General features: G+C 45.9%; 1 protein-coding gene across 1 annotated transcript in view; it reads right to left on the reverse strand.

The window, feature by feature from the left end:
• The window catches only part of LOC124798868 (trypsin alpha-like), a 35,115-nt gene extending 21,342 nt beyond the window's left edge, over positions 1 to 13,773 (reverse strand). Inside the window, exon 1 of the mRNA XM_047262401.1 lies at positions 13,412 to 13,773. Within this exon, the coding sequence (XP_047118357.1) occupies positions 13,412 to 13,773 (362 nt within the window). The remainder of the gene's footprint in view (positions 1 to 13,411) is intronic.
• Between the last annotated feature and the right edge of the window lie 5,249 nt (positions 13,774 to 19,022).

Below are 19,022 nucleotides of genomic sequence, written 5' to 3' on the forward strand. Positions count from 1 at the left end.
GAGGGAGCTGTAGAGGGCAAAAACTGTAGAGGAAGACAGAGATTGGAATACGTCAAGCAAATAATTGAGGACGTAGGTTGCAAGTGCTACTCTGATGAAGAGGTTAGCACAGGAAAGGAATTCGTGACGGGCCGCATCTAACCAGTCAGTAGCCTGATGACCTAAGAAAAAAATAAATAAATAAATAAAAAAAATTAAGCATATAACCTTATTTAAGGTAGCTAAATTCAACCCAGCTGCCTACCATGCGCTCATTAATACTGCCGTGAACTCAAAATTTGGCTTTGACAGCTAGCATTGTGTTGATGGAAGTTTTTCTCGAAGGACATTTCGATAAAGAGGAGGAAGTTATCTTGCGAACACTCTGTGATACTCTGGTTGGGATGGATGGGGGAATCTGAATCGCTGTTAGATGCTGAAGAAACCCACACTTACTTGGAAAAGGAAATGAATAAGAAAACGAACACTCTTGGCGAAAAAATATTAAATTTTGAATGCACATTTACATTCAGAATATAAAAACACCAAATAAAATGAGGAATACCGTATATTTTCATTTACTGTAAATGCTAAGAGAAAGTGGTCGTACATCGGTATGAAAAAGATGGGATTGGCGATGTTTACTGCAGTAGGGAATATCTGAAAGATCTGTTTTTAGATCTCCATTCCTATCTGGATCTGTTCCAAAATGGCTGATATATTGTGCCACCATGGGTTGGACAGCGAATGCGTTTTGTTCTCTTGCGTCGGAGCGAATGTCCGTAAAACTGACATAATTTCAACACATACCTCGTGAATGCAGAGTAAATAATTTCTTTTACTGATAGATCAGCACAGCTCCAAAATCGTCTGAGCAAAAGAAAATGTGGTCCCATAGCTCACAACAAATTAAGTCGACAATCTGAGATATTTTCCTGTCTCTCTGTTTCAAATGGTTCAAATGGCTCTGACCACTACGGGACTTAACATCGAAGGTCATCAGTCCCCTAGAACGTAGAACTACTTAAACCTAACTAACCTGAGGAAATCACACACATCCATGCCCGATGCAGGATTCGAACCTGCGACCGTACCAGTCACGTGGTTCCGGACTGAAGCGCCTTGAACCGCTCGGCCACCGCGGCCGGCCTCTCTTTTTCCATCTCACTCTTTGTGTGTGTGTGTGTGTGTGTGTGTGTGTGTGTGTGCGGGCGTTTTATGCATCTAAAACGCTCAGCAGTGAGATTATCAGCACCCTCGGTAAAACAGTCCGAGACGGCTGTAATTAAAGCAGTTAATACAATAACGGCCTAAAATATTACATCATTAAAAATTGCAATCACACTCTCCATTTTTCACTCGAATTCGTCAAGTCATACATAGACTTGGCTAATGTAAATTTGTCTTCTTTTCAGTGTTAAAGGATGCTATTAAAAATCTAACGGAACTGTAGCGTATGGGTTTAAAGAAAGCTCAGGAAAGTGTCGCTGGCTGATGATTTCGCCCTCATGAAAAACGAGTACCTCTTGACAATACACGTTTGTGGAAATATATGAAGAGACAGGCCAAAGAGAAATAAAGAATAGACCATTGAAAGAAACACATATTGATGTCCATGTGATAAGGTAACATTTGTTAATTGCGTACCCTGTTTACATTACACGTTACGAACACTGCTCAATGTTTCCAGAATAAAATTTTCACTCTACAGACGAGTGTGCTCTGATATGAAACTTCCCACCAGATTAAAATCGTGTGCCGGACCGAGATTCGGACTCGGGACCTTTGCCTTTCGTGGACAAGTGCTCTTCCATCTCTTTTTTTTCTTTTCGTGAAGAGTAGAGTGATCAGTTATGAGCTGGTGGAGACAGGGCAGGCAGGGGTCGAAACCCGAGGCTTGACCACTGTGTCCCCGGCACCACTACCGACAAGAAGCGCCCGAAAGAAGGGTAGAAGTCAAAGAGGAGGGAACAATAGAGTTGGGGGAATAACCAGTGTCCTCTGGTATAGTGCATAAAGGAAAGAAGGCCCTTATAAATGCACCTGCTCCACTGTGAGTTACGATATAGACAGTAGAGTGGAGAGTCTGAGATGTCAGCGGGGGGCGGGGGGGGGGTGTCGTCCGCGTGGGGCACCATCCAGCTGAGCGGGGGGGGGGGGGGGATATAAAAAAGATCGCGTGTAGGTAATTGCCAAAGAAGGCGCGGTAGACCAGTCGGTGCTCGACTTCACTGTGGGCAGTTTGTAAATACTGCCAGAAGTCAATAAGTCAATGCGTGATATGTCGCTATCATTGTACATGTAGGTGTTCGTCCACCTCTTGACCCATACAATCGCATGATTTTGGTGGCGGAGGAATAAGTATCCTCAGGATGGATGAAAGTCCGTGGATCAATCGAATTCGGCGGAACGCAGAGGTAACAGGCAACGAACTGTCGTCCAAGTTTGCAGACGTCAATGATGGCAGAACAAGTCATTTGGTGGACATCGTCATCCATGAGGTGGCAAATTGAACAAAGCTGAGAGTCCGTTAGTCCGATGGCGTGAAGACGATGATTTGTTGCGTATTTTCGACATGCGACGTGCTACCATATTGCCCGGACATTGGAGGGAAGAAAAAGCTGGTGGATATGACGCCAAACCGTGGGCCACCGCGTGATGGTTGTCCGATGTCGTTGCTGGATATGCAACGAAGCAGTGGGGTATAAAAATCTTTAGGTCGAGGAGAACGCTTGTTCCCTAAGTGTGTGTGAGCATATCTGAAGTCGACGATGAAATCAGAAATGTGCGTCAATTGGCGCTTGACACGTCCGACTGGTACAGGTGGAGTTATGGTCGCGGGCATAAGAATTTGCAGCAAGCTGCACATGAGGGAGGGGCCCCCGTTCCACTGTTTGTGCATGGTGGATATGTACATGCACGCCGCCAGGTGTCGCATATTGACAAGGCCGATGCCTCACGCTCGCGAGGAGAGCGTGAACGTTTCGTAACGGACATTAAAGAGCATACCGGTCGTAAGAAAGTATCCGATAGCAGCCTAGAGGCTGCGTCCTATAGTTGATGGCAGCGGCAGGATCTGTGCGTTGGTGGACCATTCTGGACGCCACATGTTGATTGAGGTATTGGACACTTTGTAAAGAATCTAGTCGGCGGAGGAGATTTTGTTGCACAGCCTTGCGGAAAAGTTGGAGTGCACACCGAATACTGATGGCAGCGGAGCGGCGCACGGTGGAGGTGAAAATTATACCAAGGATCGTAGTTTCTGTACACACGGAAGGGATGCTTAGTCGTCGCATGAGAAACCGTCTCCAATGGACATCGCCTTGGATTTATCCACATTCACGTTATTGACCGCTGTAGCTCCGTACGTTGAAATCAAATCAAGCACCGTTTGTGTTTCATTCCGTGAGTGGATCAAGAGGAGGAGGTCGTCCGCATACGCACTACACCGAAAACTGTGCTGTCGTGAAGTGAGACCAGAAAGGTGGCTCGTTGGGCTCCGGATGAGTGGCTCCAGGTTTATGGCAAGGAGTAGGGTCGCCTTATGGAACGTAGGATCGTCACTGGTCCCGTCACACGGCTATTTACCTGAATCAACGATTCGGCGGCGCCGTACAGGCGCCGTATGACATCGATAAAGGCGGGTGTATAACCGGTTTGGCTCATTATTGAGAACAGAAAAAGATCCTGCACCTTGTAGAATGCGCTGTCAAAATCAATGGGAATTACCGCGGCGCGGAGTCTGCACGCCACTGCCAGTGCAGTTAAATCACGACATTCTCCTCTGCCCGTCTGTATATTAACTGAACCACCCGGAGTTGTGTGTTCCGGGGATAGAATGCTAGGCAGGATCTTGCAGCATCGCGTCGCCAGGAGTCATGTAAATTTTTTATAGTCTGCGTTAAGCTGTCAGCGGACGGTAACGTGCGGTCGTCACTGCCGGTGACAGTTTATGGATCTACATCTACATCTATATTTATACTTCGCAAGCCACCCAACGGTGTGTGGCGGAGGGCACTTTACGTGCCACTGTCATTACCTACCTTTTCTGTTCCAGTCGCGTATGGTTCGCGGGAAGAACGACTGTCTGAAAGCCTCCGTGCGCGCTCGAATCTCTCTAATTTTACATTCGTGATCTCCTCGGGAGGTATAAGTAGGGGGAAGCAATATATTCGATACCTCATCCAGAAACGCAGCCTCTCGAAACCTGGCGAGCAAGCTACACCGCGATGTAGAGCGCCTCTCTTGCAGAGTCTGCCACTTGAGTTTGCTAAACATCTCCGTAACGCTATCACGGATACCAAATATCCCTCTGACGAAACGCGCCGCTCTTCTATGGATCTTCTCTATCTCCTCCGTCAACCCGATCTGGTACGGATCCCACACTGATGAGCAATACTCAAGTTTAGGTCGAACGAGTGTTTTGTAAGCCACTTCCTTTGTTGATGGACTACATTTTCTAAGGACTCTCTCAATGAATCTCAACCTGGTACCTGCCTTACCAACAATTAATGTTATATGATCATTCCACTTCAAATCGTTCCGCACGCATACTCCCAGATATTTTACAGAAGTAACTGCTACCAGTGTTTGTTCCGCTATCATATAATCATACAATAAAGGATCCTTCTTTCTATGTATTCGCAATACATTACATTTGTCTATGTTAAGGGCAGTTGCCACTCCCTGCACCAAGTGCCCATCCGCTGCAGATCTTCCTGCATTTCGCTACAATTTTCTAATGCTTCAACTTCTCTGTATACTACAGCATTATCCGCGAAAAGCCGCATGTAACTTATTGTGAAAATCAGTGGTCCCATAACACTCCCCTGTGGCACGCCAGAGGTTACTTTAACGTCTGTAGACGTCTCTCCATTGATAACAGCATGCTGTGTTCTGTCTGCTAAAAACTCTTCAATCCAGTCACACAGCTGGTCTGATATTCCGTAGGCTCTTACTTTGTTTATCAGGCGACAGTGCGGAACTTTATCGAACGCCTTCCGAAAGTCAAGGAAAATAGCATCTACTTGGGAGCCTTTATCTAATGTTTTCTGGGTCTCATGAACAAATAAAGCGAGTTGGGTCTCACACGATCGCTGTTTCCGGAATTCATGTTGATTCCTACAGAGTAGATTCTGGGTTTCCCAAAACGACATGATACACGAGCGTAAAACATGTTCTAAAATTCTACAATAGATCGACGTCAGAGATATAGGTCTATAATTTTGCGCATCTGCTCAACGACCCTTCTTGAAGACTGGGACTACCTGTGCTCTTTTCCAATCATTTGGAACCTTCCGTTCCTCTAGAGACTTGCGGTACACGGCTGTTAGAAGGGGGGCAAGTTCTTTCGCGTACTCTGTGTAGAATCGAATTGGTATCCCGTCAGGTCCAGTGGACTTTCCTCTGTTGAGTGATTCCAGTTGCTTTTCTATTCCTTGGGCACTTATTTCGATGTCAGCGATGTCAGCGATTGTGCGAGGAGTTAGAGAAGGAACTGCTGTGCGGTCTTCCTCTGTGAAACAGCTTTGGAAAAAGGTGTTTAGTATTTCAGCTTTACGCGTGTCAACTTCTGTCTCAATGCCATCATCATCCCGGAGTGTCTGGATATGTTGTTTCGAGCCACTTACTGATTTAACATAAGACCAGAACTTCCTAGGATTTTCTGTCAAGTCGGTACATAGAATTTTAGTTTCGAATTCACTGAACGCTTCACGCATAGCCCTCCTTACGCCTACTTTGACATCGTTTAGCTTCTGTTTGTCTGAGGGGTTTTGGCTGCGTTTACACTTGGAGTGAAGCTCCCTGTGCTTTCGCAGTAGTTTCCTAACTTTGTTGTTGAACCACGGTAGGTTTTTCCCGTCCCTCACAGTTTTACTCGGCACGTGCCTGTCTAAAACGCATTTTACGACTGCCTTGGACCTTTTGCATAAACACTCAACATTGTCAGTGTCGGAACAGAAATTTTCGTTTTGATCTGTTAGGTAGTCTGAAATCTGCCTTCTATTACTCTTGCTATACAGATAAACCTTCCTCCCTTTTTTATATTCCTATTAACTTCCATATTCAGGGATGCTGCAACGGCCTTATGATCACTGATTCCCTGTTCTGCACTTGTTGTTGTTGTTGTTGTGGTCTTCAGTCTTGAGACTGGTTTGATGCAGCTCTCCATGCTACTCTATCCCGTGCAAGCTTCTTCATCTCCCAGTACCAACTGCAACCTACATCCTTCTAAATCTGCTTAGTGTATTCATCTCTTGGTCTCCCACTACGATTTTTACCCTCCACGCTGCCCTCTAATACGAAATTGGTGATCCCTTGATGCCTCAGAACATGTCCTACCAACCGGTCCCGTCTTCTGGTCTAGTTGTGCCACAATCTTCTCTTCTCCCCATTCCTATTCAATACTTCCTCATTAGTTATGTGCTCTACCCATCTAATCTTCAGCATTCTTCTGTAGCACCACATTTCGAAAGCTTCTATTCTCTTCTTGTCCAAACTATTTATCGTCCATGTTTCACTTCCATACATGGCTACACTCCATACAAATACTTTAAGAAATGACTTCCTGACACTTAAATCTATACTCGATGTTAACAAATTTCTCTTCTTCAGAAACGCTTTCCTTGCCATTGCCAGCCTACATTTTATATCCTCTCTACTTCGACCATCATCAGTTATTTTGCTCCCCAAATAGCAAAACTCCTTTACTACTTTAAGTGCCTCATTTCCTAATCTAATTCCCTCAGCATCACCCGACTTAATTAGACTACATTCCATTATCCTTGTTTTGCTTTTGTTGATGTTCATCTTATATCCTCCTTTCAAGACACTGTCCATTCCATTCAACTGCTCTTCCAAGTCCTTTGCTGTCTCTGACAGAATTATAATGTCATCGGCAAACCTCAAAGTTTTTATTTCTTCTCCATGGATTTTAATACCTACTAAAAATTTTTCTTTTGTTTCCTTTACTGCTTGCTCAATATACAGATTGAATAACATCGGGGAGAGGCTACAACCCTGTATTACTCCCTTCCTAACAACTGCTTCCCTTTCATGTCCCTCGACTCTTATAACTGCTATCTGGTTTCTGTACAAATTGTAAATTCCCTTTCGCTCCCTGTATTTTACCCCTGCCACCTTTAGAATTTGAAAGAGAGTATTCCAGTCAACATTGTCAAAAGCTATCTCTAAGTTTACATATGCTAGAAATGTAGGTTTGCCTTTCCTTAATCTTTCTTCTAAGATAAGTCGTAAGGTCAGTATTGCCTCACGTGTTCCAGTATTTCTACGGAATCCAAACTGATCTTCCCCGAGGTCGGCTTCTACTAGTTTTTTCATTCGTGTTAGTATTTTGCAGCTGTGGCTTATTAAACTGATTGTTCGGTAATTTTCACATCTGTCAACATCTGCTTTCTTTGGGATTGGAATTATTATATTCTTCTTAAAGTCTGAGAGTATTTCGCCTGTCTCATACATCTTGCTCACCAGATGATAGAGTTTTGTCAGGACTGGCTCTCCCATGGCCGTCAGTAGTTCCAATGGAATGTTGTCTACTCCGGGGGCCTTGTTTCGACTCAGGTCTCTCAGTGCTCTGTCAAACTGTTCACGCAGTATCGTATCTCCCATTTCATCTTCATCTACATCCTGTTCCATTTCCATAATATTGTCCTCAAGTACATCGCCCTTGTATAGACTTTCTATATACTCCTTCCACCTTTCTGCTTTCGCTTCTTTGCTTAGAACTGGGTTTCCATCTGAGCTCTTGGTGTTCATGCAAGTGGTTCTCTTATCTCCAAAGGTTTCTTTAAATTTCCTGTAGGCAGCATCTATCTTACCCCTAGTGAGATTAGCCTCTACATCCTTACATTTGTCCTCTAGTCATCCCTGCTTAGCCATTTTGCACTTCCTGTCGATCTCATTTTTGAGACGTTTCTATTCCTTTTTGCCTGTTTCATTTACAGCATTTTTATATTTTCTCCTTTCATCAATTAAATTCAATATTTCTTCTGTTACCCAAGGATTTCTACTAGCCCTCGTCTCTTTACCTTCTTGATCCTCTGCTGCCTTCACTATTTCATCCCTCAAAGCTACCCATTCTTCTTCTACTGTATTTCTTTCCCCCATTACTGTCAATTGTGCCCTTATGCTCTCCCTCAAACTCTGTACAACCTCTGGTCCCATCTCCGTAAGTTCCCACATTTTTGCAGTTTCTTCAGTTTTAATCTACATGTCATAACCAATAGATCGTGGTCAGAGTCCAGATCTGCCCCTGGAAATGTCTTACAATTTAAAATCTGGTTCCTAAATCTCTGTCTTACCATTATATGAACAATCTGATACCTTTTAGTATCTCCAGGGTTCTTCCATGTATACAACCTTCATTCATGATTCTTAAACCAAGTGTTAGCTATGATTAAGTTATGCACTGTGCAAAATTCTACAAGGCGGCTTCCTCTTTCATTTCTTAGCCCCAATCCATATTCACCTACTACGTTTCCTTCTCTCCCTTTTCCTACTACCGAATTCCAGTCAGCCATGACTATTAAATTTTCCTCACCCTTCACAATCTGAATAATTTCTTTTATTTCATCATACATTTCTTCAATTTCTTCGTCATCTGCAGAGCTCGTTGGCATATAAACTTGTACTACTGTAGTAGGTGTGGGCTTCGTATCTATCTTGGCCACAATATGCGTTCACTATGCTGTTTGTAGTAGCTTACCCGCATTCCTATTTTCCTATTCATTATTAAACCTACTCCTGCATTACCCTTATTTGATTTTGTGTTTATAACCCTGTAGTCACCTGCCCAGAAGTCTTGTTCCTCCTGCCACCGCCGGCCGCGGTGGCCGTGCGGTTCTAGGCGCTCCAGTCCGGAGCCGCGCTGTTGCTACGGTCGCAGGTTCGAATCCTGTCTCGGGCATGGGTGTATGTGATGTCCTTAGGTTGGTTAGGATTAAGTAGTTCTAAGTTCTAGGGGAGTGATGACCACAGCAGTTGAGTCCCATAGTGCTCAGAGCCATTTGAACCATTTTTGAACCTCCTGCCACCGAACTTCACTAATTCCCACTATATCTGACTTCAACCTATCCATTTCCCTTTTTAAATTTTCTAACATACCTGTACGATTAAGGGATCTGACATTCCACGCTCCGATCCGTAGAACGCCAGTTTTGTTTCTCCTGATTACGACACCCTCTTGAGTAGTCCCCGCCCGGAGATCCGAATGGGGGACTATTTTACCTCCGGAATATTTTACCCAAGAGGACGCCATCATCATTTAATCGTAAATTAAAGCTGCATGCCCTCGGGAAAAATTACGGCCGTAGTTTCCCCTTGCTTTCAGCCGTTCTGCACTTACAGAGTCGAAAAGTTCGGGTCTGTTTGTTATCAGTAGGTCCAAGATGTTATCTCCACGAGTCGGTTCTCTGTTTAATTGCTCGAGGTAATTTTCGGATAGTGCACTCAGTATAATGTCACTCGATGGTCTGTCCCTACCACCCGTCCTAAACATCTGAGTGTCCCAGTCTATATCTGGTAAATTGAAATCTCCACCTAAGACTATAATATGCTGAGAAAATTTATGTGAAATGTATTCGAAATTTTCTCTCAGTTGTTCTGCCACTGATGCTGCTGAGTCGGGAGGTCGGTGAAAGGAGATAACTATTAACCCAGCTCGGTTGTTGAGTGTAACCTCCACCCATAATAATTCACAGGAACTATCCACTTCTACTTCGCTACAGGATAAACTACTACTAACAGCGACAAACACGCCACCACCGGTTGCCTGCAATCTAACCTTTCTAAACACTGTCTGTGCCTTTGTAAAAATTTCGGCAGAATTTATTTCTGGTTTCAACCAGCTTTCTGTACCTATAACGATTTCAGCTTCGGTGCTTTCTATCAGCGCTTGAAGTTCCGGTACTTTACCAATGCAGCTTCGACAGTTTACAATTACAATACCGATTGCTGCTTGGCCCCCGCATGTCCTGACTTTGCCCCGCACCCTTTGAGGCTGTTGCCCTTTCTGTACTTGCCCGAGGCCATCTAACCTAAAAAACCGCCCAGTCCACGCCACACAACGCCTGCTACCCGTGTTGCCGCTTGTTGCGTGTAGTGGACTCCTGACCCATCCAGCGGAACCCGAAATCCCACTACCCTATGGTGCAAGTCGAGGAATCTGCCTCTGATTCAGACCCTCCACTCGGCTCTGTACTAAAGGTCCGCAGTTAGTCCTGTCGACGATGCTGCAGATGGTGAGCTCTGCTTTCATCCCGCTAGCGAGACTGGCAGTCTTCACCAAATCAGATAGCCGCCGGAAGCCAGAGAGGATTTCCTCCGATCCATAGCGACACACATCATTGGTGCCGACATGAGCGACCACCTGCAGATGGGTGCACCCTGTACCCTTCATGGCATCCGGAAGGACCCTTTCCACGTCTGTAATGACTCCCCCCAGTATGCACACGGAGTGCACATTGGTTTTCTTCCCCTCTCTTGCTGTCATGTCCCTAAGAGGCCCCACTACGCGCCAGACGTTGGAGCTCCCAACTACCAGTAAGCCCATCCTCTGCGACCGCCCGGATCTTGCAGATTGAGGGGCAACCTCTGGATCAGGACAAGCAGCCATGTCCGGCCGAAGATCAGTATCAGCCTGAGACAGAGCCTGAAACCGGTTCGTCAGACAAACTGGAGAGGCCTTCCGTTCAGCCATCCGGAATGTCTTTCGCCCCCAGCCACACCTCGAGACGACCTCCCACTCTACCACAGGTGAGGGATCAGCCTCAATGTGGGCAGTATCCCGGACATCCACAGTCGTAGTCCGACCGGGGAATGCGTGGGACGAGCTGGCCGTCCCCGACAAACCCCCATCCGGACCGCCACAGTGATACCCATTGGCAACAGCCTCAAGCTGTGTGACCGAAGCCAACACTGCCTGAAGCTGGTAGCGAAGGGATGCCAACTCAGCCTGCATCCGAACACAGCAGTTGCAGTCCCTATCCATTGTGAAAACTGTTATGCAAGGAACGTCTGAACTAATCTACAGCCGGCCGAAGTGGCCGTGCGGTTAAAGGCGCTGCAGTCTGGAACCGCAAGACCGCTACGGTCGCAGGTTCGAATCCTGCCTCGGGCATGGATGTTTGTGATGTCCTTAGGTTAGTTAGGTTTAACTAGTTCTAAGTTCTAGGGGACTAATGACCTCAGCAGTTGAGTCCCATAGTGCTCAGAGCCATTTTTTTTTTTTTAACTAATCTACAGAGAGCACAAACAATTCGACACAAAATTGAAACGGTTATGAAAATACAAGATTGCCTTGTAAATGCAGTAATGTTGCTACTTGCGCACTGCTGACACACTGCTCGGCGGCGGAAGGAGACTACGCGATTTTACACTATTCAGGTACTAAAACGCGATGCTACAACTCTCAAATACTATAATACGCCCGAAATTTATGAATTAAACAATGCAAATATCAAAAACACGCAAAGAAATTAAGAATTAAACTATGTAACAAATAAGTGAGCTAAGAGTATACGACTTGCTGCTGCAGCTGCTTATCCAACGGCGGCAGGGGTATAATAATTCCTCTGACAAAGGACGGCGGTACGGTGTTCCCCATCGTCATCACCGGTCGTTATGGCCGAGCGGTTTTAGGCGCTTTAGTCCGGAACCGCGCTGCTGCTACGGTCGCAGTTTCGAATCCTGCCTCGGGCATGGATGTGTAATGTCCTTAGGTTAGTTAGGTTTAAGTAGTTCTAAGTCTAGGGCACTGATGACGTCAGATGTTAAGTCCCATAGTCCTCAAGGCCATTTGAACCATTTGAACCCCTCGTCATCAGTTCATGAAACATCGCTGTCCACTGTCATGCCATTAGCGCAAGGAAAGTGCGATACAATTCTATCGGCAATCCGTCGACGTGGACACTGTCTCGCATAACTGTCTCCATCAGCTCGTCCGCTTCGTCGCTGGCGAAGGCGAGAGTTACTTGTGGTAACAGAAACTCCCCACCACGGTGTTTGATAGTCTCCTCCTGGTACATTGTGAGGTAGTGGTCTACAAAGGCATTGACGATTTCGGCCTGGCAGGGACTTGCTGGGCGCAACAGATGTAGATCTCGGTGATAGGTCGTTTTCGTCGGTGTTTCCTATCGGAGACGAAATGATGCATGATAGGATGTTCTTGTTCCACTGAATCTCGATGTCGGGTCCGCACCATCGCCCCCAGCAGTCTACAGAGTGTCAACGTTACCATTTGTCCCTTAATCTTTCTGCGTTCCCTCTGGGTTTAAGGGGTGGGCGGTTGGGCGTCCAGGCCGCGGAGAACGGCGTAGAAATAGTCGGTAGTGTACCGGCGCCACCCAGCTACTTCCTTGCCATACTGAATCAAGGTACGTCGAATGGCAGGTTTGGCACATTCCAGCCACCAAGTCAGGGTTGTGCAGTACTTAGGTAGACGACGTTCACAGGTGGCTCATGTGTCGGTAACACGTTGAAGACATTCGGGATCATCAAGATGAGAGGTTTTTAGCTTCCACGGTGAACGTCTGCACCAGTCCTCTTGTTGCGGAAGGAAAATGTTCTAGATGTAGGCACAGTGGTCCGGAAAGGCCAAGGGCCAAAGTTCTGCACCTTGGACTGCAGGTATGAGATCCCGAGAGACGTAAATCCTATCAAGGTGGCTCGCGGGGAGACTCGTCTTGTAAGTATGTCCAGATGCTTCGCCGTGCCGAACTTCTGAAGTGTCGCGGAGCAACAGATCACGGATGACGAGGCGCACTGCTTGGCAGGTGCTGTAGTGGGGCATTTGATCTTTGGGGTGCAGGACACAAAATCACCCCCAAGTAAGTAATGGTCACAGCGTCCAAGAAGCAAGGGGCGATTCCTTCCTAATGGAAGTGTGCCCCGTCGCGTCTGCGGGTGGAGCCGGACGGAGCGTAAATATTGACAATACGCGTCCTCATGACGGTGACGGGCGTGTGTATGGGGGATGGAAGGTATGTGATATCAGCCACCGGAATGCCTTCTTGGACGTAGATGGCTACGCCACGTCCCAGTTGGTCAACAGGAGAATGACAAGTGTTATATACCACGACGTCTGGAAGTGTGTCCTAGTGTACTTCCTGTACTAGTGCGATGTCGACGCCCGATGCCCACATCATCTCTCGCAGCAGTTGAATTTTTACGGGGCAGCTAATGGTATTAGTGTTGAACGTCGCTACTCTGGAGTTGTGCCGCGCCGTGGAGGGGATCTTCATAAGTGGAGGGTGAAGAGATGCGAGGCAACGGCAAGTCATACCGTACGCCACCTAACGGTGTTATCAGCGGCTTAACTAGGCTTTCGTCTAACTCCGTTCCCTGCATGTGGTCCCGGCCTTCGTCCCGTCGTGACTCTACGGCATTGAAGGCGCTGTCGTTGTGATGTTCTTACGTTCCACTTCGTTCGTAGGAGCGCAGGACGCCTTGGCGGTAGTAGCAACGGAGTAGTCCAGTTGGTTCAGGTTCCACTGGGCGAGCCAGTAGTGTAGGGGCCAGCACAGCCATAGCCACAGCCGGCGTCATGTTGTCGTCATTCGTGTCGTCGTGCAGGTCCTTCAAGGCCTCGTCGAGCCGGACGGCCTCTGAAGCCTCAGGGGGATGTGTTGTGTCTCGTTCCGAGACGGTATGGCGCCTACTGTTGCACCCTTTAGGTGAACGTTGTTTGCGTGTTCGTCCCTTTGTGTCGGAAGACGAGAGGGAGTCGCGACGGTCTGGGAGGAAGGCCGTCGCGGGAACGATAAGGGGCGTCCACATCATCAGTCGGGCAGGGATCAGAAGTGGTCGCTGCTGGTAGAGGCACCGGAGTAGCGCCAGGTTGTGAGCGAGACGCGTCCACCCCGGTGGTATCCGTAGCCGCAGGAAGGGTCACCGGTACATGGTCCGACGGACGGCGACCTGTGGGAGGAGAAGAGAGCGCCTATGCGTAGGTGATCGGCAAAACCGTTGTCGGAGTGGAAGGCGCCACGGTAGGGGCTGGCATTGGGTGATTCTTCGATGGCTTTCTTTTCCACATCCGGAACAAGTCTTGGATTGGCTGTCGGATATGATTACCGCACGGCACCCGCTGATTTGCAGATAAGATGGCACGTGGCGATGGGGGTCGATAGTGATCTGTCGTACACCATTAAGAACGGGATAAGTTTGGCAGTGTGGCCATATACAGTGCAATAAGGGCGGAAAGCCGCGATGTCTTCGGCAGGAAACTCCAAAGGAAATTCGAAAACTCGTATGGTGCGCAATCCCAAGCCTGCGTGGTCGACAGTGACCGCACCGACATTTCCGTCGGCGTGGCAAAAGCGTACTCCGTGTTTGGGTCACGAAGTATTCTTTCGCACACCGCGTCATTGACGGCTTTGGAGTACACCGTACTGCCCAAGGTGTCGGAAGCTGGTATCTTAGCAACGTCGCGTAGGAAGCGTTCCGCCTCCAAGGCCTTTGGTCGTGTGTAGTCGTGGCAGAAGCTGAATCGGAGTGTTTTCTAAAACGGTTGGCCATGGTTCTACCACACGTAAGCGGCAGGTAACTGACGGCCGCATAAAAGTAAACAACAGCGAGCGCGCGGAAACAACAGCACATCCGCACTCCACGGCTGCGAAAGCCCGACTGACTATCTGAGCTACCCAAGCACGATTCACGGCCCGTCCCCACAGCTGGTGGAATTCAAGCTGCGAGGACGGGTCATAAGTCGTGCTTGTGTAGCTCAGGTCGTAGAGCAGTTGCCCACGAACGGCAAAGGTCCCGAGTTCCAGTCTCGATTCGGCACACAGTTTTAATCTGCCAGGATGTTTCACTGTTCAATGTGACAACCATCTGCATTCACAACAGCTTGAAACTGCACTAGGGACACTGTTTCACGATCCTGAGATGCGTATTTGTAATGGTGGAGCTTGGAATGTTCAGGTGTAGTGACACACCCGGTGCGCTGCTTGAAGATCGCACGTTGTGCCCAGAATTCTCAGACAAAGCGACAGTACCTTCCTCAACAATTTGTGGCGCTATTGGCCGTCGGCGGCTCCAAGGAGCAGTTCCAAAATTGACAGTAATTCGAAGTTCCGAATCATGTTCTTAAACCCCGGCGTGGGAAGAGGACTTTTCCGCATTCCTTTAATGCATCGAGACTCATGATAAGCAGCAGCACTATTGCTGTGGTTTTGATAAAACATCTATACGAGTAAGTGCTGCTCACCTTGCTAGATCCAAGCTGACTGTCAATAAGAGCAATGCACACTGATACTTGTTTTCCAATCCTGCGTCACCGTACCAATAGCGGCTCCTAAAGATAGGTCAACGCACTAACGCCACTAACAACGCAAATCCTGCAGCTCACAGTCTGAAAAGCAATCCTGTCAAATTTGCACCTATACGATGAGTCTACATGTGAGTCTACACCGGATGAAGTGCCGAAGTTTAATTACAACCGCCTACTATACTGCACAGGTAATGTAGGGTGACCGTTACTAGAATGTTCAAAGGCATGGGAAGGTAAGAGTACTTCAGAAAAGAGTGAGGCAGAGTTGTAGACTATTCCTCCCGCTATCCATCTGTACTACAAACTGCAAACTAAACCAAGCAGCAACTGGGGAAAGGAACTGAAGTTCAAGGTGCATAAATAAAATACACATGTAATGGTGCTCCATCTTTCGAACGCCGTTTGTTTCATTTAATAGCCTTATGTGAACACGAATCGAAGGAAAGGGAGACAACTTTCCACACTGATTTATTTCAGTGCCCACTACAAGTCGTTGTCTCTCTCCTTCGATTCATCGTAATTCCATCAGAGACTGAAAAGGCTTTAATGATTAACTGAGCGGAATAGATAGTGTCTCCAAATGAGAGTGAAAGATAAACAGCAAAAAAAGGGGGGGGGGGGTTACTGGAGGTAGTAAATTTAATTCAGGCACTGCTGAGGGAATTAGATCAGGCTTTGACACACGAATTGTTTGGCAAAGAAAATCACTTTATATGGTCAATGTAGAGAGTACGTAAAATGCTTTTGTGAAAAAGAAAACTTTTGGTTTGATGGTTGGTTGATTTGGTGCAGGGAACCAAACACCGAGGTCATCGGTCCCACCGGATTAGGAAAGAATGTCGTAGGAAATCGGCCGTGCACTTTCAAAGCAACCGTCTCGGAATTTTCCTGAAGTGATTTAAGGAAATTATGGAAAACCTAAATTTGGATGGCCGGACGCGTGTTGGAACCCTAGTCCTCACGATTGCAAGTGCAGTGTGCCAACCACTGCGCCACCTCGCTCCGTAGATAATTTTAAGAACCTTGGTTTTAAGACGTCTTTTTTGAAGATATTTGTCTGGAGTGTAACTTATACAGAAGTGAAACATTAACGGTGAACATTTCAAAGAAAAGAAGATATGCATTTCAAATATGGTGCTAGAGAAGAAATCTAAAGACTTGTTGAGCACATCGGGTTACTAATGAGGGAGGTACTTAATCGAATTACAGGAAAAGAACTAAATGTAGGGATCGGTTTCTAGAGCACACTTTGTGGCTTCTAGATATCCTCAGTGTAGCATGGACGGAAGTATGTGGTTGAAAAATGCTGAAGGAAACTGAGCCCTGACTACAGTAACCAGATCCAAATATATACAGGTCATTGTAGTTAAATAGAGATTAAAAGCCCTGTACAGGGTAGAATGGCATGGAGAGCTGATTCAGAACAGTCTTCGGACTGAAGATCACAACAATATATTTGTACATATGTTAATATATAATTTGGAGCAGTATGATGTATAAGGTTCTCATATGTTTCCTGCTACTGTAAATCATTCACATTTACTGTACTGGAACAAACGCGAATAAGCGCATACATGAGAAGTGAGTAATATCCTTGACTCATGTCTGTGGTCGACTTGCTAATGTGCGCCGCTGGGTCATTCGTATTTGAAACATTGTAGCGAGCAGCTGAGTTTTTCAAAGAATGAGATCTGTTTTCTGCGAATCTGGGAGGAGCCGTCTAGAATACTTTATTATGGAGATGAAAATTCATTTAGAATACTTTTTGGGTCTTTACACTGACGAAGAAGATTTTTGAAGAATTTCTAGGTAACTGAACCGTCACGGCTGATATTCTGCGTTTCCTCCTTGTCTGTAGCGCGTTCCTTTTGAAATTCCCGCTTCGGGCTGTGCTGTTTCCTTACCCTAGTCAGAGGGCGCTGTGGCGTTGCTGCGGCTGGCTGCCTGTTGTGTTTGCGAGAGAGCGTCGGTCTGTAGGAGGAACTAATTGCGGACGTCTGGGAGCGTACTGGAGGCCACGCCATTTTGTTGATGTTTGGCGTGACTTGTGAGATGTGAAGCAACATTGAACCAATGTTACTGTCTTGGTCGGAGACGGATCAAAGGGGATGAGACCTGGTTGTCCATAGAAACTCCTATCCTACGGATGTCGGACTTAAAGTAGGACGTTTTGACCATTATTTTGCGTTATTTGGAAGCAACTGTGCGTTCGTGCGTCTACAGTAATTCGGCAAAGATTATTTGCTTCGTCGGTGTGTAAATGACTGAACAAAGCGCAGTTTATTTAATGTTCACCTTATACTCGTGTTCTGCGTGTGCTGTTTGCGTGTGTAAACTTGACTTTAACCTTGTCTGTTGATTTAGAGTGCATCGTCAAATACTGGATCCAAGTAGTGATTTCCAGTTAATTAGCTGCATTCTTCCTTTTCCTCGTCACGACGCATGTTAAATAGCAAAGTAGAATTGTAGACCTTAACTTGCTACATCATTGGCGTGGCTTCAATAACAGAGCCTAAGCTGTTAATTAATTAAAGCTTGAGGTAAACAAAGGTATTTAAGTATGTTGTTTTAAAATATCATTTGGAATGTGCCAATGATTTATGTTGCGCTAGTTGATTCTCGGGTGTGAACGGATGTGTTGGTACGTCTGCAATGTAAGGCAATCCTGCTGGTTTTGATTACCTTCTGACCATGGTCCTTGCTCGACGCTTGTCTTTAAATACGCCCCTGACCTGGTTAGCGTATGTTGTGGCTATTTTAATCACTGCTCAATAGCCCAACATAGTTTGTCGGCTGTCAGATGCCACGTATGTGTTACTTATTCCTTAATTCTAGTCAATCTATAAGCATGCTATTCTTAATCTGAAACTCTAGGTAGCCATTAAATTGCCATTTTTGGGGTGTTTAGATGGAATATATATATATGACGTTAAGTACAGCTCAATAGTACTAAAAAAATAGATTCCACCCATATATATGGTAGCCATTAAGTTGCCATTTTTGGGGTATTTAGATGGAGTGCGGCTGCTTTGAGTATAGATTTTTCAGTTTCCAATTTATTGTTTTTCCGCGTTTATATATATATATATATAAATTGGAAACTGAAAAATCTATACTCAAAACAGCCGCACTCCATCTAAACACCCCAAAAATGGCAACTTAATGGCTACCATATATATATGGGTGGAATCTATTTTTTTAGTACTATTGAGCTGTACTTAACGTCATATTGTAAAGAAAGGAACTTATTGGACGTTAACTGTTGCTGTAAGTTGTTGCTGACGGTGCACTTTCCTGTTATTGATTTGAATGTTCTAGTCAATGTGTAAACTTGCTATAATTTCCTCTTTACATGGAGCGTGCTTGTCTCGATGTTATAGGCGACTGTTTCATAACCAGTTCTTTAAAGTACCTACGCACATATTTATATTTTTGGGAGAACTTAAAGTGTGTTCCCCTGTTGAACTTTCTCGAAAGTGCAGAAAACTGAATCAGGTGTTTATTGTTGTTCTAGTGCTATTATCTGTCAAGTGTAAGACGCGACATTTTCTTGGTCTGATATCAAGTGTTACAATAAATGCAAATTGCAGTGAAGCGATGCGCTACTTTAATTGTTCTCGTTATTTCCTATCTCCGCATTGGTTAACCTAAACTCGTAATATTTAATTGTTTAAATATTGGAGGGAGGTGCGTGTGTCCTAGGTAACGTAGGAATGTGTAAGGAAGTTTATTTGTCAGAACTACTAATTAAAGG

Source organism: Schistocerca piceifrons, chromosome 5, assembly GCF_021461385.2.
Source record: "Schistocerca piceifrons isolate TAMUIC-IGC-003096 chromosome 5, iqSchPice1.1, whole genome shotgun sequence".
Taxonomy (NCBI): Eukaryota; Metazoa; Arthropoda; class Insecta; order Orthoptera; family Acrididae; genus Schistocerca; species Schistocerca piceifrons.